This window comes from Saccoglossus kowalevskii, chromosome 22, assembly GCF_978046115.1.
Source record: "Saccoglossus kowalevskii chromosome 22, keSacKowa6.1, whole genome shotgun sequence".
In the NCBI taxonomy this organism is placed as follows: Eukaryota; Metazoa; Hemichordata; class Enteropneusta; family Harrimaniidae; genus Saccoglossus; species Saccoglossus kowalevskii.
In genome coordinates, this window is record NC_140662.1 from 23,495,058 (window position 1) to 23,517,873 (window position 22,816).

Genomic DNA, 22,816 nt, shown 5'->3' on the forward strand with positions numbered 1-22,816 from the left:
TAAATTAAATAAACTTACATGCAAAACAATGTACAATCAATGTGTTAAGGTTAACACTTATCAGGGCAAGTAAATGTAAAAGTACACAGGGCTGGCAGGATAAAGGGTTAATGACGTAAAGTAAAGTAATTGCGGAGTAAATTAAATAAACTTACATGCAAAACAATGTACGAATCTCCCTCAAAAAAATAGCCATAGTCTTTTTCAGGCCAGCTTACAACATTCATCTTCTCAATTCTCCATATCTTCAAACCAGGTTTTTGTCCAACTCCTTTAAAAGCGGGGTCTACAACACCAGTCATGATGAGAACAGGAATCGGCTGAATCCGCTAATAAATCCAAATAATGCACTCTGAATAAACAAACAAATACACATGATAAGAAATATGACAGGCTTATGTCTATCTCCTTTAACCTTTTCACTACAGACTCTCGTTAACATTTTTCTGCACATTTTTCTGAAAAAATTTGAGTCGATTCTCAGTTTTTGGCTATTTTTGTCTCAATGTTCTGAAAAGAAAATGCACACTATAAACAGGACTACTTTGTGAATTTGTGATAAAAAGAGGAAACTGGTTGTGAAAAAATTAAAAGCAGGGTCTAAAACAGAAGTTGTGAACAGTAATCAGCTAGACAAGACGCAAGAAATATTGATACATGGCATGAGCAACTTTTTACAAGGATGCTGTGTCCCACTCCTTTCATCTTGTGGGCTTTTATCCTGTTAAATGTACGTCATATAAAAAGCTTAAAACTGCTCAACTACATCATTGAAGTCATTGGTGTAAAAGTGAGAAGTAAGCCAGGCTAATTTTTATACAAAGACAAATATTATTTGGCAATCATAATGGTGAAGTGTATCATGAAGTGGTTCATAGAGTCAACGATGAAAAAGATTTCAGACCTATTGCTGAGTCAGAAAAACGTGACAGTGGCAGTGTTCGACAATTCCAACAATTTATTGGCTTGTTCAAACGAGACAAGATATAAACATCACAAACAGCAGGAATCACTGGAAGAATTGACAGAGCAGCTTTGTGAATTATATACTGTGAAATTAACTGCTACCATATTTTTTTCATTTTAGTGTTCAATTTAGTTTCATTCTTTATCAAAGAGTATCCTACTATTGTGTTATAGAGTTACATAATTGTCTGGGATGGCACAAACTAATTTCACAAAACCATAATATGAGAAAATTTACAAGTAATAATAACAGACATTTTGTTGTTTGTTCACTTCCATTTTAAAAGACGCAAAAAAGCTATTTCTGCTAAGATCCCCAAGTAATGTAACAGGGAAGTCTGGTCATATTCATTGCAGAAATAATTATATCAAGTACATGTAAAGGAATGAATAAGGAAATGCACAAATGTACGTTAATAAATGCTTACTACCCTCAATAAATACACTGAGCATCAAAGTAGTATCCACTTGACACACACTTGAGAACACATGTTTTTTTTTTCATTTTTGTGCTTTTGCGTCATAAAATACAATAATAAATTTCTTATCACCCTCAACAAATACACTAAGGATTGAAGTTTTATCTCTAGAAGTACTTTATACAACACCTACTTAAAATAAATTATTACATTTTGGTGCTTCTGCTTCTGCTGTCAAATGAATATTTTTGGTGCAATATTCATTCAGGACTTGTATTTCCCCAAAGCAAATTTGAACCAAGAATATTGTATAATATCTCCAGAAAAATAAAGTTAAATATTAATCTCATTAATACAAGTCATATCAAAAATTGTTCATATGACATTTTCCACACAATGCTTTGCATAGAGTTCACATACAACACATTAAACAATGATGATAATGATAAGGGACGATGTCAACAGATCGATGTCTGATAAAAAACTTAAGTCCTTTAGTTTTTTTCCAAACCCCCCTACCCCCACTGAAACTTAATTAATGAATATTGGTCATGGCGTCAGACTACATTCACCATTAAATACAAATTGATAATCGGACAGTAGTATTGCATAGCAGTTGGTTGTCGGGTGGGTGTAAAAGGATTTTACAAATGCACCTCATTTGACGCACAGATTTACACTCGAACCAAACCATTTTTCTGTTTTTTTCCTTTTTCGGTTATTTCTGTCCATGATTGGATAGAAAAAAAAAAACTACAAATACTCCCAAGATTTTTTTTACTTCAATAAAAAATAAAATTGTTTTTGTAGGATGAAAACTTTTTGAGGTCAAACCCCACCCCACCCCCAAACTAAAGGAAATAAGTTTTTTATCCGACATCAATCTTTTGACGTCGTCCCTAAAGATATTCACTTTTGACTGTGTTCCCACTAATAATTCTGTGATAGTGATTTTTTGGTGGTACGTAATTAATATTGTTACAGTTATAAAACGTGCATATTTTTTGTGACGATTTTTGTTTCTTCACTGTAACAGTGTTTTGGAAATCGATGACAACACAACTAATTTCGCAATTTTATTTTCCACAAAGCGACTTAACATACCTCTCAATCCGGCTGATAGGGATGGTGAACAAAATTGTCATTTACATAATTTTTCGAAGTAGGGGTGCTCGGCTAATCACTCACCCTCCCTAAAACACAATTTTTGGAGCCAGGTACCCTGGGCGCTAAGTCAAATTTGGTATACAAGGCACACTTGCACTGCTAGGTCACTGTAATTTTCACAGCTGTTTCACAACACAACAAATAAAAATTACTTGAGTTCCCAAATCTTTATGGTATGTAACTGAATTCTAAGCACAACAGATGGTTCTTTACAAACATTCAATATGTATAAATTTATAAGCTCAATCCCGGCCTGACCTAGTTTAGGAATCCTGTGTCAGAAGATTATTAAAATAGAAATGCCGAATTTTTGTTATCATTGGTGTAAATATACAGTAACACCAGTATTTTTCATATTTTAAGGATAGCCAGTAAATAAAAACAAAAATCACTTGAAGTAATACAGACACCCAGTCCAATAAATAATGACAAGTGAATTCATCACTGCAACATAATTTATCTCTCAAGATATTAAAGCCATAATGATTATAAATCAATGTTTAAGACAAAAATATGTATAAATGTGATTTACACATTTTCAGATTTATGTCTGTCCCTATCATATGCATGTATGATATACATCTGAATTGAGTCGTACACTTTTTAGTAAGCAGTTATCAAATTTACTCCCTTAAAAGAACACAAACCAAAACTTGTATTTATTGTACACAGATTATTAAAAAAATGAATTATTTTGACCAAAAACGCTCCTCGATCATTTACATAAGTGCATGCCCAACATCGTGCAAACGTGGTAGCGCCGTTTTGCAGACATCTGGACACAATGTATAAATAGAAAGTTGCAGCTTATTGTCAGTTATAAATATAACAAGAAAGTGACAGACACTGTCAGGGATGCACGCCTATATACATATATGTTGGACCAATGGTGCAAAAGGCAGCAACTTTGTACATTTAATCCTCATCATGCCAGCCTAGTGTACCTTTTACATGGCCTTGCCTAGATAATTGTTAAATCATTAATATGCAATAAATATAATCAGAGAAAAATAATCTACAGCGAAATCACCCCAAGACAACTGTAACCTTCTCCTTCCAAATAACGAGATCTATAACCTTAAGATTGTTGTTCAAAATGCAATTTTTAAGTCCTTCAAATCTGTGAAATATATTGATGAGAAGAAACTAAAAGCAGAATATAGAAATAAATAATTATATGAAGTGCAAATGAAAAAAAAATAATCCAAATCTATTAATAATTCAATAGTCAGGCATAATGAAAGCATCTATAAAATATCGTAACCCAGACAACTTAGTGAACTGTCATCAACCTTTGCTACATGATGTAGGTGGACAGCTGTTTGCATGATGATTTGATGTAGCATTTACATATCAACTACCGGGTATGAATAACTGTAGTACTCTGTAGCACATGCATCTACATTATAGAACTGTTTTGGTTAGACTTTGTATTCACAACATCCAAGAAATATTTAAATTCATTGTATTGGTAATTTCACTCCCACAGAAAGCAAGATGATTTTCACTATGTATTAAAATGTATGACTGCCAGGAATGTCATAATAGCAAAATTGGAATACTTCAGTTTGATATTTTGATACAAGTTGTTCACTTCATGAAAGTCACCGACTTTGAAATTCTAGTTTTGAGTACAAGAGATTGCTGGTATTATTTATAGGGTGGGAGTTGACACTCTCCATATTTTCAAGATTTGAGTTGATAAAACACTGATTTTCCCACAATTCAATACACATTTTCAGTGGCAAATGCATATTTTGATATGGATGCAATGTGCACTGAATTCTGACTGACTCACTGAAATATTTCTCCCAGCAATAAAATCATCTAGAATTATCTAGTCAAACCTTTGTATTTTACTATTTGTTCTGCATAACAACCAAAGTCGCCATCTTTGTTCATATAGAACGCAAGCATTTTTAATTGTATATGGGTGCTGACTCCGTCTATTCATATAGCTTTTTTAATGCCCTGGCATTATGCATGGAGATTAAGACAAAATAGAGCACTTAATGAGGCCTTCTCGAAGAACAATACATGTAGGTCACCCTGACCTAGAATGAAATGTGATCATGTCTGAGGTTACAAAACCATGCATTCCACGCTCTTCATCTGCATGACTGTATTCCACCACAAGTTTACATATGACATAATTAAACATAATCCTCCCTAATCCAAATTCGTTTTAAGTAGTTTTTGAAAAAAAATATCTCTAGCATAAAGGGCAGCCCTTATCATGCAGTGAATGTTTAAATTTTATGTAAACAAACGATGTACTCTACATGCATGATGTACTATGCTTTGGATCTTATATTCAAAATGATGCAGTGCAGTGATCACTGCTCCTTTAAGAAGGTTTATATTACTGAGTCAGAGATTTCTATTTAGTGAATTTAGTAAATCCATGGCATGTTAACAATGTGAACTGGCTCTGTGTGACCTATATGTATATGGTCAATGCACTGCCAGGGGTCAGCTCCAAAACACAACTCAACATAAATCTAGTAATTCTACAAATGCAAGCACTCAGCCTGAGCTGCATGACAATTGACTTGACCTCTGCACCGGCAGGACTCAATTCCATACTACAACTGAGGATAAATCCATTAAATTTACGACTGCATGGGCACAGGAATTAAAATAACAAATGAGGGTAAACCCATTACAAACTATACATGTACCAGTCTAGTTTTTGTACAGATCTGCAAGGTTATACACAAACTGGGATTTGCAGGAATTAACTTGTCACTGTCTATTATGCCCAACACATAGCCCAACAAATGCAGACACTGGCAAAGGCTCTTAATGAGTTAACCTTTACCACGGTCTATTTTACCAGCAGAATATTCACCTCAATGCAACAGCATCAGAAAAATCTACTTTGCCTGGAGACTTCAAGTCTGTGGTATATTAAAGAAATCTTTAATGCGACTTGAAATAGTTTGGTACATGATAGTTTAGTGTTCAGATATAGAAAGGCACTTGGCTCAGGAGCTAATCCTTCGCATACGATAGTTAATTTTATAGCACCAACTAAGCAAGAAGTGAAATTAAGGTGCTTTGAATTCAAATATTGAGTGAAACCGGATACAATGGCATGAAGAAACATTCTGAAGTATAAATGCATATTCATGATAGCTTAACCCAATTGGAAATACATATATAGCATTGAACAGGCTCAATTTATCACAACTGAAGATCCATTAAATTTTCATACGTGTTTGACACATTTTATTGTGTAAGAAGTGGTTTGGTGATCATATTTACTCCTTTAAAGTACACAAACCAAAATTAGTATTTATTCTACACTGATTAATAAAAAAAAAGAGATTTTGACCAAAAATCTTTTACATAAGCGCATGCCCTACTAATAAAGCCAACACAGTAATGCAGTTTTGTAGACATCTGATCACAAAAAGTAGTTCGGTGATAATCAAATTTAATATAGATTTTGTGAGCACCAGCTTAAAATAAAGACGTATAGTAAAAGTCGTGAAAATCTTGTGATATTAATGTTTTAATGGTAACCAACTAATAGTACCTTTTTAGAATAGGCAGTAGTTAAATTGACAAGACTACATAGTTTTGCCTATAGGAAAGAAGTAATATGCTCAAAAGCCAAAATAGTTAAGTGGGACACAGTCAGTGGGGAGTGAGGAATATTTGATGTTTTCATATGTTGTGAATACCCAATTGTAAATTCTGATGCAGAGTACATTTTAACAATCATCAATAACGATTCAGTCAAGTAAAATACCATTATCATTAAAAGTAGTGTATTCTTGGTAACAATGAGTGTCTGTACACACACACCTAGTGACCTACATTAGTCTCACTGTAAAATCATTATGGTGAACTTTTCACCAACCAGACCTTCGCCAAAACTTTTCTGCATTCTTTTCTTATGTTTTTTTTCCAATATTTATGGAAATGAACCCTAAAATACAGTGGTACACTCATGATGCATTGCACTTCCTGTACCCCTGACCAAAACTGCTACTGTGAAAGACATAAGAATACACAATGCAATGGGAATGCCTCTGTATAGGTCATCTAAACATAGCAGTGGAAACTCAAAGTGAGGGAGTCGTCACCTGCACATGCGTCAGATGGTCTTTAAATAGTGTGTCATTGTTTACAAACAAGCGTCTACCCATGAGCCTTTGCATTTTTAGTGTGTGTTGTTATCAATTCCCATGCATGCGCAGGTGACGACCCTCCTGCTTTGATTTCTTGTCTTCAGTTAGCTTTAATAAATATTGTAAACATTCTTGCAAAAACATCCCTTACACTACATTTGCATGTAGCACAACCATTAAATATTAAAGTTTTTTTTTTGGTGAGTAAAAATTATGAAACTGAAAAGTTTTATCAGGTCGTACGACATTTCGCAAAATTTTGTTTTCACAAATGCCATTTAGTAAACAGGAAAATTCCTATCAACAAAAATTAGACTATAAAGTATTCAGAAATATATCAGTATTTGTGTAATTCTTAGCTTTATAGGTCACCCAACCAAAAAACAACAACCCAATACAAACAATATTATATCCAATAAACAAATCAGCTGGAGCTTTTTTATAAAATTAATTCAAATTTATTACATACAAATACTATTAAAACTGGCATTAAAGAGAACCTTATCTACATTGACTATTCTATATTTTTCTGTTTCATTACTACACGTGTAGTTTCTTAAACACAAGCGGATTTGAAGACAATGGAGGGCAAGCATGTGGTGAGGTAGAGTTAATATTTGACTTCTTTCAATAATAAAACAAACAAACCATACCCTATGACGAGTCTTGACCTGTATACATGTACAGTCCCTGTACCCTTCAATGTCATTCATACATTACAAATTTTTACCAAGGCATGAGTGTATTTAAAATTGTTTAAACAAATAAGATTTCAGAAACCAGCACCTGGAAAAATTGCAGATGTGTAACATACAGTTGGATCAATGTTGCCCAAATATGCTCGACTCTGCTACAAGTTACAATGATGGTACTATTTACTATATTTGATTAAATAGAAACTATAGAGATATCTGCCTATTTATCTTTAGTCAATCCTAATAATAATTTATTTGACAACAATGAGATAGGAAACTCAGTAGACCTTGTTGTGTGGAAACCACTGTTAAAAGTTAGTCTCAGACAGAAACCAACTGAGTACCCACCCAAGAAGAAAAACACTTTATATTGTTGATAGAGAGATTCAAACCCACTGAACTCCTGGCAACATTCACTATCTAGTTGACATGCCTGGTCTACTCAAGCACTACTTAATTTGAGATATAACTCAATTGGCTCTGAGTCTATGTAAAATGGACATTTTAATGCCTGCAAAACAGGACTTCAGTGTTCATTGGAGAAGACAACCCACATTGTCACAATATTAAATTTCCCTCCCTAGATATTTTAACCAAAATAATTTGCATTGTTATCATACTGACCTGTTATGAAATATTAAACCCAGGATCAGCTGTCGTCAGTAACTCGACACTGAAGCAGACAGAAAAGATCATTTTCAGTTGGAATTTATTTAAAAAATCAGTCAAAACAAAAACTTATGAAAAGGAATACGAGTGTGTAATTAAAACTATAGACTGGAATAAGGCAGTGCATTTTGGGCAAAAAATTCGCAAAATAATGCGATTACTAAGGTTCTTCAAGTTGACCATCTTGCCAATGGATAGGCAAAGAAATATGAATGGAATCTATAAACAGAGTGTGGCAATGTTTTGGTGGGTGTTTTTGAAAGTAGTACCACTGTGACACATTGACCAATCAACCGCGATCATAAGATCTCGTGGTTGCAGATATATTCATAGAAATAGACCTTATTCTGATTGATTGATCACGTTACTGAGCATATGACAATGGACTGTGGGAGCAATTCAAATTTTTCATCTACTGAGCAAATATGGCAAAGCATTGTGGGAAAAATTCTTATGGGAAAACTCAACAGATTGAAATAGAATTTTTGATCAAAGTCCGAGTTTTTGTGCCAATAAAAAATGAACTACAAGCAAGAGCTTTGTTTAGCTGTTTACATAAACATCCCAATACTAGCCTGTAAACCATTTACAATGTCACAAACATTTACAGAACAATGACTATATTGTAACACCAGTTTGTGGGTAGGAGGAAAGAAATTTCTATAATGTGCCACGCCCCAAGTGATTTCCCATTTTAAAATTCGGGTGTGTAAAGTGGAAAATTTGAACAACTGCATATCATGAAGGAATACGAACAGTCTGGAAATAAAAATTGTTATTTGAGAATAAAGTAATTTCAAGATTAAACCAACTTCATCCTGGAAATAAATGTCCAAATGAAAAAAAAATAAAAACATTTGCCCATTTTTTGACAATAAATTTCCTAATGAAATGTTGAGAGACATTTTAAGGTTAACACCCACAAGAAAGTTCTACATATAACTAGTGCAACAAAGTTTTCATCTCATTAAAATCTCTGGAGATGTTAAATCTCTTGCAAAGGTAAGATTATGTGATAATTGGTTAGAAAAAACAATTTAATGAAAGAAGTGAGAAACATTTTGGTTACTGAAACTGTTCTACCAAAACAAATTACAATTGCTTAGATAAAATGTGAGCAAACTAATTAAGGGATACTGTCACAGAACGCTATAACAAAACCAGTACGACAGATCACTCACCATCAGTCCTCGCTAGCTACTCCGCCATCTTAGCCCTGCCTGTGTGTTTTTTCCCTGCCACAGAGGGCCACCTCGTAAAACCACTTATGCAAATTAATGTAAGAATTGATAATAAGAATTCATGACAGATACACATGTACCATATCATCGCTTTTTTTTTCACTCATTCTGGCTCTATGTAGAAGCTTTACATGAGCAAAGAATTAAATGTTATTGAAAGGCAGCTTTATATCCACCATTATTCATTTCACAGTATGGGATCTTTATCTGAAGAATTTTAACGAAGATCTGTTATCTAATCTTGCAAGCAAAACTTGGCTGACTTAACAAATTACACTGACCAAAATTTATCTCACTATTTATACAAGCTCCCAAATACACAAAATACATCAGAATATTTGTTGAACTGTTAACAAACCAGTCATGTGTGCATTACAAAGAAGCTGTTCAACACAACTATTGCTAGGTTTACACAGCAGAATTTTATCAGAATCAACAGATTATAGTTTGTGCATTTATACAGTTGGGTTGGACAAGCTGGAACACAATGCTTGACATGGGCATCTCAGGTATTTTTCTAGAAAAAAACTGCAAGAGGGAGCACTGCAATTCAGTGGCGCCATCAAGTGGGGGAGATAGGGTGTGGGGTTTTTGATAATTCTAAGTTAAAATGGAGCATTCTATGGCTTCTTTGGGGCCAAAATTACTATCAAAATTACTGTGGCCACATATGATCCCTGGTCAATCAGATTTTTATGGTTGCCAGAGAATCTGCTCCCCAGGGTAAGGGGGCGTATGGCTATGGCACGAGTGCGCTGCACCCCTGTTCCCTTGTTTAAAATAATCCCTGGTATCTGGTTAGATGTGCAGGGCTAATGAAGTTCAACGCTGAAGGTTATTTGAGGCTCAGCTAAAATGAGTTTACAGTGATTTTGCTGATTCGAGCTGTTGGCCCAGGATAAAATAATGCAATGTAAAAGCACTAAATGTGCAGAAGGTTACCGTTATTATAGTTGGTGATGAATACTTACAAATATGACCTGTGTTATTCACTTGCTGGCTCAGAAGTCACAGAGGTGAGTGTGATGCAGGTAAAGTCCAAGCAGTAAACAGAACAGAATGCACCTATGTTTATCTTATTTATTCAGTGTATCTTTGTAAAATAAGCAGAATTTTCCAAATAATTGTAGGTGTGTACGCCCGAGTTGTCATACAACTATAATAAGAATGGTTAATGAGACATGATTGGCCACAACACATCAATAGTGCCCACTTGATGAGTCACTCAAAAAAACCTCAGATTAACATGAGGAAGTATAGGACCTATACATTCACATAGGATCTAGTATTTACATTTGAATCAAACAGAATGTGAAGTAAAAACTATATTTTCAAATTGTCATATTAAGTACATCATCCTTGTTAGCAACAATAATATCACTATGTATCAAAGCGAATGTGTTTAACACTTTGACTTAAAGAATAAAATTATGGAATGCCCCGATTCCAATACAGCAACTATCTGAAACCTCATCCATGGGCAATGTTTCAACAGGTGGCCGAGGTTTTCGTTGGTAAAACAATTTATTTACAGGTCAAAACAAATATCTAGTACAGAACAAAGTTTCAGGAATGTGTCGTATTTTAATTTAGGAACACAGTGTTTTTTTAGAACATCTCGCTCTTTCCTGGAGCCTAAAATTCAATTCATGTTTTTCATATTCACCAACACCTCTGTAAAGGGGCATCTCCAGTTAAGCCTAATCTCACAACAAATTTACTTTCTAGATTTAAATTACAATGGATAACAGAAGATAGATTAACAATGTAAACAACACAAACAATAGTGTCCCATGACTCTTTGGTGCAATCCCTGGGCATGAAAAATGCCCCTTTAAGTATACAATGTAAAATTGATACGAGTTTGACAATGAGCTGTTATGAACCCGAGAAGTGTTAAATATTCTTCAATCATCAGTTATCTACCGAAAATTCAAATTTTCTTTTTTTTTTTTTTTTTTTTTAAATTGTGCAGGTGCAACAAGGGTAAATAATTTCCATTTTCCATTCCATTCGTGGATATGTTCGCCTGACACCACCCTGCATAGTAGTTAATAATGGACTCGACCTATAAGGTCAAATGATGCAATTTCAGGTGTGACCAACAATGTCTGCGCAATATCTCATACACTATTACAATCACAACTGATTAATAATAATAAAAAGTAAATTATTTGCCTGTGATAGTGTGATCAGTTTACACTACAGTCATCATTTTCTATTAAAGCAATGTGTTTTTTTTATTAAAATCAACAAGTATTTTTTTGTTATTATGAGAAAATACCCAAATTTTTTTTAACTGTAAAATTAAAAAAACTAATAATCAAAGAAAGCTTAGAAAGAACTCCCATGTGCTGAGAGTATTGGAGACACATTAAAAATTAATTCAAAATTACTTGAACTTGAGATGTTGATGAAAACGCAGAAAATTAATTATGCAAATAAAGTAACAAACAGATTTAAGTGTAAAACTAATAAGGTCTGCACAATGTACCAAGTTTCATTGAAATGTGATTAAAACCAAAAAAATATTATTATGCTAATTAGAGAATTAATATGAACAGATTTTAACCCAAAATTAATCAGGCTGTCTATTGTCCTAGACCATTTATGTACCAAGTTTTATTCAAATGTGATGATCAATACTTGAGATATACAGTATTAATTAATTATGTTAATTAGGTGATTAAGAAGCATAAATATTTACCAAAAACTAATATGGTGTATAGTCCTAGGTTCATTGAAATGTGACAGGTACTCTTGAAAGTTTCGTTGAAATCCAATGAGTGGTTTTTAGACATCAGTGCAACAGCCATAAAACAGCAAAAAATTAACTAATTATGCAAATTAGGTAATTAATAGGCACAATTATTTATCCCAAAATTAATCAGGTCTCTGCATAGTCCTAGAATATCTATGTCGCAAGTCTCATTGAAATGTGATGATTAGTACTTGAGATATCAGGTGAAAAGCTGAAAATTAACTAATTATGCTAATAAGGTGATTAATATGCACAAATATTTACCCAAAACTAATTAGGTCTCTGCACAGTCCTCAAGTAACTATGTACCAAGTTTCATTGAAACGTGATCATTATTACTCGAAATATCAAAACCTGAAAATTAATATGTACTGATATTACCCTAAAAAAATATCAGGTCTGTGCAGTGTCATATGACATCTATGTACCAAGTTTTATTGAAATATTATGATTAGTACTTGAGATATCAGTGGAAAAGCCGAAAATTGATTAATCATTATGTAAATTAGGTAATTAATAATATTAACAGATTTTTACCCAAAACTAATCAAATCTTCGCATTAGTTCAGAGCATCCATGTGCCAAGTTTCATTGAAATCCAATGAGTGGTTCTTCAAAAATCAGTGGACCAGTCATGGAACAGCTTGAAATCAGTTAATTATCATTCAAATTAGGTAATTAATATTCATAGATTTTTACCTAAAACTAATCAAATCTGCGCACTAGTTCAGAGCATCCATGTGCCAAGTTTCATCAAAATCCAATGAGTGGTTCTTCAGATATCAGTGGAACAGTCTTGGAACAGCTAAAAATCAGCTAATTATCATGCAAAGTAGGTAATTAATATTCATAGATTTTTACCAAAACCTAATCAGCTCTGTGCATTATCCCAGAGCATCTATGTACCAAGTTTCACCAAAATTTGATTAGTGGTTCTTGAGATAACAGTGGAACAAAAAAACAGACAGACAGACAGACAGACAGACAGACAGACAGACAGACAGACAGACAGACAGACAGACAGACAGACAGACAGACAGACAGACAGACAGACAGACAGACAGACAGACAGACAGACAGACAGACAGACAGACAGACAGACAGACAGACAGACAGACAGACAGACAGACAGACAGACAGACAGACAGACAGACAGACAGACAGACAGACAGACAGACAGACAGACAGACAGACAGACAGACAGACAGACAGACAGACAGACAGACAGACAGACAGACAGACAGACAGACAGACAGACAGACAGGGTAACTGCAAAGACTCCCTTTTGTGCTTCGCACACGGGAGTCAAACACTAACTGCTTGGTAATGGTTATTTTTTTGAAATCCTTTCATTCTTGCCTGATACACAAATTGGAATATTGACAGCAATATTCTGGATATCTTGAAACCCTTGTCATAACTATAGTATTTATGCTATAATAGACTGAAATTCCGATCGCCCTCAGCAATATTCACTTCCTCAATATGAGCCATTCTCCAAAAGGTCACCTAGGACAGGGTATCAGCAAAGAATGGTAGTAACTGGTATTGGGCCATTCCAGTTTATATCTACACCCCCCTGTTGATGTGGTCGGATTTCCAGCACTGTATGACGGGGAAAATACCCCGGAATTCCAACTGTATATGGAGAAACAGAATCTGGAAATCCAGACGAGTATGGAAAAAAAATTCCTGGAAATCCAGGCAGTTATGGCTACTAAATAAAATATGGCCTAGTTTATCTTGCCACATACCGGTTGATGAGGTTGGATTTCCAACAGTATGACTAAACAAGCAGCCTATCAGCTGAGATAGCTCCGCTGTTAGCAATGCACATTTCAATTAAAGAACTGAAGACATCATTAGAAAATGAACAACATGTATAGTATCAAAGCAATCGGACTTGCAGTTTTTAACAAGAAGTCGAAAAAATCATTTTCTACCAAAAATGACAAAAATATACACCAAAATTAGAGAATTGAAGATATCATCATGAAATGAACAAATCTGAGAAAAGTCCACATGTAGTATCTATATACGTAATATCAAAGCAATTGAACTATTGGTTTTTAACAAGAAGTCGAAAATATAACTTTTTACCAAAAATTACAAAAATATTCACCAAAATTAGAGAATTGAAGACATCATCACAAAATGAACAAATCTGAGAGAGGTACACATGTAGTACCTATATATGTAATATCAAAGCAATTGGACTTGTGGTTTTTAATAAGAAGTCAAAAATATCATTTTTTACCAAAAATGACAAAAATATTCACCAAAATTAGAGAATTGAAGATATCATCACGAAATGAACAAACCTGAGAGAGGTCCACATGTAGTACCAATATGTATGGTATCAAAGCAAATGGACTTGCGGTTTTTAACAAGAAGTCGAAAATATCACTTTTTACCAAAAATATTCACCAAAATTAGAGAATTGAAGATATCATCATGAAATGAACAAATCTGAGAGAGGTCTACCCAAGGTACATATACACGAAGTATCAAAGCATTCAGGCTTGTAGTTTTCAAGAAGAAGTCGAAAAAGTAAAACATTGACACAGACGACGACAACGGATGACGACGACGGACAATCACTCGTATGATAAGCTCCGCTCAACAAAGTCGACAGCGGAGCTAAAAAACTTGGAATTCTGACTGTATATGGTAAAAAAATTGGGCCAGTATGAAATAGTTATTACTGAAATTAGATAAGGATGGTGGCACAAATGAGCTCATGAACACCATGAATCAGGACTAGTTTGGATTTCCATTATCAAATATAAAATTTTTAACTTGGTAAATTAGCATATGATGAGAGTTATATTTGGAAATCCTACTCTGTATGGTGGCACAACGGAACTCATCAACACCATAAGTAGGAACTATAGTTTTGGATTTCTATTACTGTATGGTGAATGTTGATTTGGAAATAAAACTTTGTATGACTTGTACACCCATAGAAATTATACCCTGTATGAAATAAACACACAAGCTCATCAACAGGGGGGTGCAGATATAAACTGGAATGGCCCATTAGCAGCAGGCATTATCTCAGATGACTTTTGACACAATTCCTCCATTACTTATTTTTAAGTTTACTCGTCTAAATCTTTTATTTTGGAATAATTGGTCCAATTAATGCATTATCAAAATTTTGAACTAACAAATTCAAATTAATCACTACTCAGTGCACCTACTATATTGGTCTAGGTAAAGAGGTCATTAGACAATAAACAAGATGAGTTGGGAGACAAAAATAATGATGAATCACCCACCCATCAGTAAATACAGTGACACACCTGAGTAAATCCAGTCAGGAAACATCGCGCAGGTCATATAGGTCAATTACTAAACTTCTACAGGGAAGTATTACCCAAAAATCTCATATGGGATTACAGTGTATAAGTGTTAAGATTAATACAATATAAACTAATTACCGGTACATTGTCATGGGTTTTGAACTTTGTAATTCTTTCATATCATAATAGGTGTGTGTATGATAAGAAGTGTTCCAAACATATTACCTAGTAAAAGGAAGTTAGCGCTTTCAGATAATTCCATGTCAACACCTCATACTCCTATCTTAATACTTAGTAAATAATGTTTAACTAAAATGCAATGAAAATCACAATGTCTACTTTTTAATTTCTCATATTTTCATTTATGATTTTAACTAAAGACTATCGGTAACTAGTTATAGTTGCATCCAAGTGACATTAGATTTGAGTACTAAATGTACTACATTTTGTTCAAAGTTCAATCTAAATTACCCGTAATCCAAAGTTTGGTCAACTGTTTTAAAATTAAAATTACTAAATGTGGATGTTCAACAAGAATGTATGTTACCCGTAAATCTAAGTTCTGTTAACTGTTAATTGAAAATCCAGTTTTACAAAAGTAGGCGTGGTTTCTTAAAAGTGGGCGTGGTTTCTTAAAAGTGGGCGTGGTCATTCTCATAACTCAATGTTTGTAACTTGATGTTCGTAACTCAAACAATCCATCTCTATGATACTGGCTACATAATTTAAAGATTTGTTATTAATTTTCATATTGCAAATCAATAAATTACCGGTATGAAAAGTCTTCGTCATTGATATATTTACGAACTTTGCATCTTTTGATTTGCATTATTGAAGATACAATATGTGTATCAATAACTTTACTGAATTTTTAAATCTGCAGTTTGAAACAGCATGTTGATGAATACATTGAATTAGGATTTATCACTGAATAAAATGTTATTCTTGAAACTCGCATATAGTATTCATTCAGAAAAAATGAAATTCTCTAATGTATATTAATTTTGCAATTTTGCAATTACTGCATATGCGTATTATGTTTTTTCATTTTTAAAGAGCGACAGTCATCGTGCCACGTCCTGTTCGATACGGGACTCATAGCGACGTATACAGCGTGTAAAAAATACAAATTGTTTATTTACATGAAATGCAGAATTTGATTTATTATGTACAATACCAATTACTGCACATGCGTATTATGTTTTTTCATTTTTAAAGAGAGGCAGTCATCGTGCCACGTCCTGTTCGATATGGGACTCATAACGATGCATACAACGCGTAAAAAATACATTGTTTATTTACATGAAATTCGAACACGAGCTGCATAACTATATACATTTACCACCATGCTTTCATTAAGCGAATACTATGCAATGGGATTCAAATGTAAGATAGTTTAGTGTTTGATAAATCAACTTGTTTGGCCTCTGATACATTCAAAATCTTGTAAAGTACGTAAAATCTGTGTTATCATATTTCTAATAGAAAATGGTGACATTTTGGAGTCTGAACAATTCACAAGCGCATATACGGCAATGTGACATTGTGTCAAAACGAATACCATAACTAAACTTGAAATTTGAACATTGAAAATGACAGCAGTATGAAATTTAAGTATGCATAATATAAAAATAAATACTGGCCTGATGAAAAGCATCTTGAATTCTGTTCTCTTATTATGGTAACTATTTCTTTATAAGTGATGTACAGTACAAGGAACCAACTTGTACAAGAATTTAAGTACATTAATGGAGGATGTGGAAGTGGATGTGATTTAAAATATTAAAACAGTAGTTGGGTGCTACTGATTGTAAGGGATAGTCCATTTGAAATCATGGCAACTGTTCCTTTATAAGTGATGTACAGTACAAGGAACCAACTTGTACAAGAATTTAAGTACATTAATGGAGGATGTGGAAGTGGATGTGATTTAAAATATTAAAACAGTAGTTGGGTGCTACTGATTGTAAGGGATAGTCCATTTGAAAACATGGCAACTGTTCCTTTATAAGTGATGTACAGTACAAGGAACCAACTTGTACAAGAATTTAAGTACATTAATGGAGGATGTGGAAGTGGATGTGATTTAAAATATTAAAACAGTAGTTGGGTGCTACTGATTGTAAGGGATAGTCCATTTGAAAACATGGCAACTGTTCCTTTATAAGTGATGTACAGTACAAGGAACCAACTTGTACAAGAATTTAAGTACATTAATGGAGGATGTGGAAGTGGATGTGATTTAAAATATTAAAACAGTAGTTGGGTGCTACTGATTGTAAGGGATAGTCCATTTGAAATCATGGCAACTGTTCCTTTACAAGTGATGTACAGTACAAGGAACCAACTTGTACAAGAATTTAAGTACATTAATGGAGGATGTGGAAGTGGATGTGATTTAAAATATTAAAACAGTAGTTGGGTGCTACTGATTGTAAGGGATAGTCCATTTGAAATCATGGCAACTGTTCCTTTACAAGTGATGTACAGTACAAGGAACCAACTTGTACAAGAATTTAAGTACATTAATGGAGGATGTGGAAGTGGATGTGATTTAAAATATTAAAACAGTAGTTGGGTGCTACTGATTGTAAGGGATAGTCCATTTGAAATCATGGCAACTGTTCCTTTATAAGTGATGTACAGTACAAGGAACCAACTTGTACAAGAATTTAAGTACATTAATGGAGGATGTGGAAGTGGATGTGATTTAAAATATTAAAACAGTAGTTGGGTGCTACTGATTGTAAGGGATAGTCCATTTGAAATCATGGCAACTGTTCCTTTATAAGTGATGTACAGTACAAGGAACCAACTTGTACAAGAATTTAAGTACATTAGTAGAGGATGTGGAAGTGATTTAAAATATTAAAACAGTAGTTGGGTGCTACTGATTGTAAGGGATAGTCCATTTGAAATCATGGCAACTGTTCCTTTATAAGTGATGTACAGTACAAGGAACCAACTTGTACAAGAATTTAAGTACATTAATGGAGGATGTGGAAGTGGATGTGATTTAAAATATTAAAACAGTAGTTGGGTGCTACTGATTGTAAGGGATAGTCCATTTGAAATCATGGCAACTGTTCCTTTATAAGTGATGTACAGTACAAGGAACCAACTTGTACAAGAATTTAAGTACATTAATGGAGGATGTGGATGTGATTTAAAATATTAAAACAGTAGTTGGGTGCTACTGATTGTAAGGGATAGTCCATTTGAAAACATGGCAACTGTTCCTTTATAAGTGATGTACAGTACAAGGAACCAACTTGTACAAGAATTTAAGTACATTAATGGAGGATGTGGAAGTGGATGTGATTTAAAATATTAAAACAGTAGTTGGGTGCTACTGATTGTAAGGGATAGTCCATTTGAAAACATGGCAACTGTTCCTTTATAAGTGATGTACAGTACAAGGAACCAACTTGTACAAGAATTTAAGTACATTAATGGAGGATGTGGAAGTGGATGTGATTTAAAATATTAAAACAGTAGTTGGGTGCTACTGATTGTAAGGGATAGTCCATTTGAAAACATGGCAACTGTTCCTTTATAAGTGATGTACAGTACAAGGAACCAACTTGTACAAGAATTTAAGTACATTAATGGAGGATGTGGAAGTGGATGTGATTTAAAATATTAAAACAGTAGTTGGGTGCTACTGATTGTAAGGGATAGTCCATTTGAAATCATGGCAACTGTTCCTTTATAAGTGATGTACAGTACAAGGAACCAACTTGTACAAGAATTTAAGTACATTAGTAGAGGATGTGGAAGTGATTTAAAATATTAAAACAGTAGTTGGGTGCTACTGATTGTAAGGGATAGTCCATTTGAAATCATGGCAACTGTTCCTTTATAAGTGATGTACAGTACAAGGAACCAACTTGTACAAGAATTTAAGTACATTAATGGAGGATGTGGAAGTGGATGTGATTTAAAATATTAAAACAGTAGTTGGGTGCTACTGATTGTAAGGGATAGTCCATTTGAAAACATGGCAACTGTTCCTTTATAAGTGATGTACAGTACAAGGAACCAACTTGTACAAGAATTTAAGTACATTAGTAGAGGATGTGGAAGTGATTTAAAATATTAAAACAGTAGTTGGGTGCTACTGATTGTAAGGGATAGTCCATTTGAAAACATGGCAACTGTTCCTTTATAAGTGATGTACAGTACAAGGAACCAACTTGTACAAGAATTTAAGTACATTAATGGAGGATGTGGATGTGATTTAAAATATTAAAACAGTAGTTGGGTGCTACTGATTGTAAGGGATAGTCCATTTGAAATCATGGCAACTGTTCCTTTATAAGTGATGTACAGTACAAGGAACCAACTTGTACAAGAATTTAAGTACATTAATGGAGGATGTGGAAGTGGATGTGATTTAAAATATTAAAACAGTAGTTGGGTGCTACTGATTGTAAGGGATAGTCCATTTGAAATCATGGCAACTGTTCCTTTATAAGTGATGTACAGTACAAGGAACCAACTTGTACAAGAATTTAAGTACATTAATGGAGGATGTGGAAGTGGATGTGATTTAAAATATTAAAACAGTAGTTGGGTGCTACTGATTGTAAGGGATAGTCCATTTGAAATCATGGCAACTGTTCCTTTATAAGTGATGTACAGTACAAGGAACCAACTTGTACAAGAATTTAAGTACATTAATGGAGGATGTGGAAGTGGATGTGATTTAAAATATTAAAACAGTAGTTGGGTGCTACTGATTGTAAGGGATAGTCCATTTGAAAACATGGCAACTGTTCCTTTATAAGTGATGTACAGTACAAGGAACCAACTTGTACAAGAATTTAAGTACATTAGTAGAGGATGTGGAAGTGATTTAAAATATTAAAACAGTAGTTGGGTGCTACTGATTGTAAGGGATAGTCCATTTGAAAACATGGCAACTGTTCCTTTATAAGTGATGTACAGTACAAGGAACCAACTTGTACAAGAATTTAAGTACATTAATGGAGGATGTGGAAGTGGATGTGATTTAAAATATTAAAACAGTAGTTGGGTGCTACTGATTGTAAGGGATAGTCCATTTGAAAACATGGCAACTGTTCCTTTATAAGTGATGTACAGTACAAGGAACCAACTTGTACAAGAATTTAAGTACATTAATGGAGGATGTGGAAGTGGATGTGATTTAAAATATTAAAACAGTAGTTGGGTGCTACTGATTGTAAGGGATAGTCCATTTGAAATCATGGCAACTGTTCCTTTATAAGTGATGTACAGTACAAGGAACCAACTTGTACAAGAATTTAAGTACATTAATGGAGGATGTGGATGTGATTTAAAATATTAAAACAGTAGTTGGGTGCTACTGATTGTAAGGGATAGTCCATTTGAAATCATGGCAACTGTTCCTTTATAAGTGATGTACAGTACAAGGAACCAACTTGTACAAGAATTTAAGTACATTAATGGAGGATGTGGAAGTGGATGTGATTTAAAATATTAAAACAGTAGTTGGGTGCTACTGATTGTAAGGGATAGTCCATTTGAAATCATGGCAACTGTTCCTTTATAAGTGATGTACAGTACAAGGAACCAACTTGTACAAGAATTTAAGTACATTAATGGAGGATGTGGATGTGATTTAAAATATTAAAACAGTAGTTGGGTGCTACTGATTGTAAGGGATAGTCCATTTGAAATCATGGCAACTGTTCCTTTATAAGTGATGTACAGTACAAGGAACCAACTTGTACAAGAATTTAAGTACATTAATGGAGGATGTGGAAGTGGATGTGATTTAAAATATTAAAACAGTAGTTGGGTGCTACTGATTGTAAGGGATAGTCCATTTGAAAACATGGCAACTGTTCCTTTATAAGTGATGTACAGTACAAGGAACCAACTTGTACAAGAATTTAAGTACATTAATGGAGGATGTGGAAGTGGATGTGATTTAAAATATTAAAACAGTAGTTGGGTGCTACTGATTGTAAGGGATAGTCCATTTGAAAACATGGCAACTGTTCCTTTATAAGTGATGTACAGTACAAGGAACCAACTTGTACAAGAATTTAAGTACATTAATGGAGGATGTGGAAGTGGATGTGATTTAAAATATTAAAACAGTAGTTGGGTGCTACTGATTGTAAGGGATAGTCCATTTGAAATCATGGCAACTGTTCCTTTATAAGTGATGTACAGTACAAGGAACCAACTTGTACAAGAATTTAAGTACATTAGTAGAGGATGTGGATGTGATTTAAAATATTAAAACAGTAGTTGGGTGCTACTGATTGTAAGGGATAGTCCATTTGAAAACATGGCAACTGTTCCTTTATAAGTGATGTACAGTACAAGGAACCAACTTGTACAAGAATTTAAGTACATTAATGGAGGATGTGGATGTGATTTAAAATATTAAAACAGTAGTTGGGTGCTACTGATTGTAAGGGATAGTCCATTTGAAATCATGGCAACTGTTCCTTTATAAGTGATGTACAGTACAAGGAACCAACTTGTACAAGAATTTAAGTACATTAATGGAGGATGTGGAAGTGGATGTGATTTAAAATATTAAAACAGTAGTTGGGTGCTACTGATTGTAAGGGATAGTCCATTTGAAAACATGGCAACTGTTCCTTTATAAGTGATGTACAGTACAAGGAACCAACTTGTACAAGAATTTAAGTACATTAATGGAGGATGTGGAAGTGGATGTGATTTAAAATATTAAAACAGTAGTTGGGTGCTACTGATTGTAAGGGATAGTCCATTTGAAATCATGGCAACTGTTCCTTTATAAGTGATGTACAGTACAAGGAACCAACTTGTACAAGAATTTAAGTACATTAATGGAGGATGTGGAAGTGGATGTGATTTAAAATATTAAAACAGTAGTTGGGTGCTACTGATTGTAAGGGATAGTCCATTTGAAATCATGGCAACTGTTCCTTTATAAGTGATGTACAGTACAAGGAACCAACTTGTACAAGAATTTAAGTACATTAATGGAGGATGTGGAAGTGGATGTGATTTAAAATATTAAAACATTTGGGTGCTACTGATTGTAAGGGATAGTCCATTTGAAAACATGGCAACTGTTCCTTTATAAGTGATGTACAGTACAAGGAACCAACTTGTACAAGAATTTAAGTACATTAATGGAGGATGTGGAAGTGGATGTGATTTAAAATATTAAAACATTTGGGTGCTACTGATTGTAAGGGATAGTCCATTTGAAAACATGGCAACTGTTCCTTTATAAGTGATGTACAGTACAAGGAACCAACTTGTACAAGAATTTAAGTACATTAATGGAGGATGTGGAAGTGGATGTGATTTAAAATATTAAAACAGTAGTTGGGTGCTACTGATTGTAAGGGATAGTCCATTTGAAATCATGGCAACTGTTCCTTTACAAGTGATGTACAGTACAAGGAACCAACTTGTACGCGAATTCAAGTACATTA

General features: G+C 33.9%; 1 protein-coding gene across 4 annotated transcripts in view; it reads right to left on the bottom strand.

The window, feature by feature from the left end:
* The window catches only part of LOC100369378 (advillin-like), a 60,970-nt gene that overhangs the window by 28,345 nt on the left and 9,809 nt on the right, over window positions 1–22,816 (bottom strand). For 2 of the 4 annotated variants that reach the window (XM_078011066.2, XM_085495702.1), the window contains exon 2: window positions 156–352. In XM_078011066.2, the coding sequence (XP_077867192.2) occupies window positions 156–302 (147 nt within the window). In that variant the 5' untranslated portion in view covers window positions 303–352. Of the gene's footprint in view, window positions 1–155; window positions 353–8,010; window positions 8,060–9,236; window positions 9,290–22,816 lie in introns of those variants that run through there. The other 2 variants (XM_085495703.1, XM_085495704.1) reach the window with 2 other exon arrangements.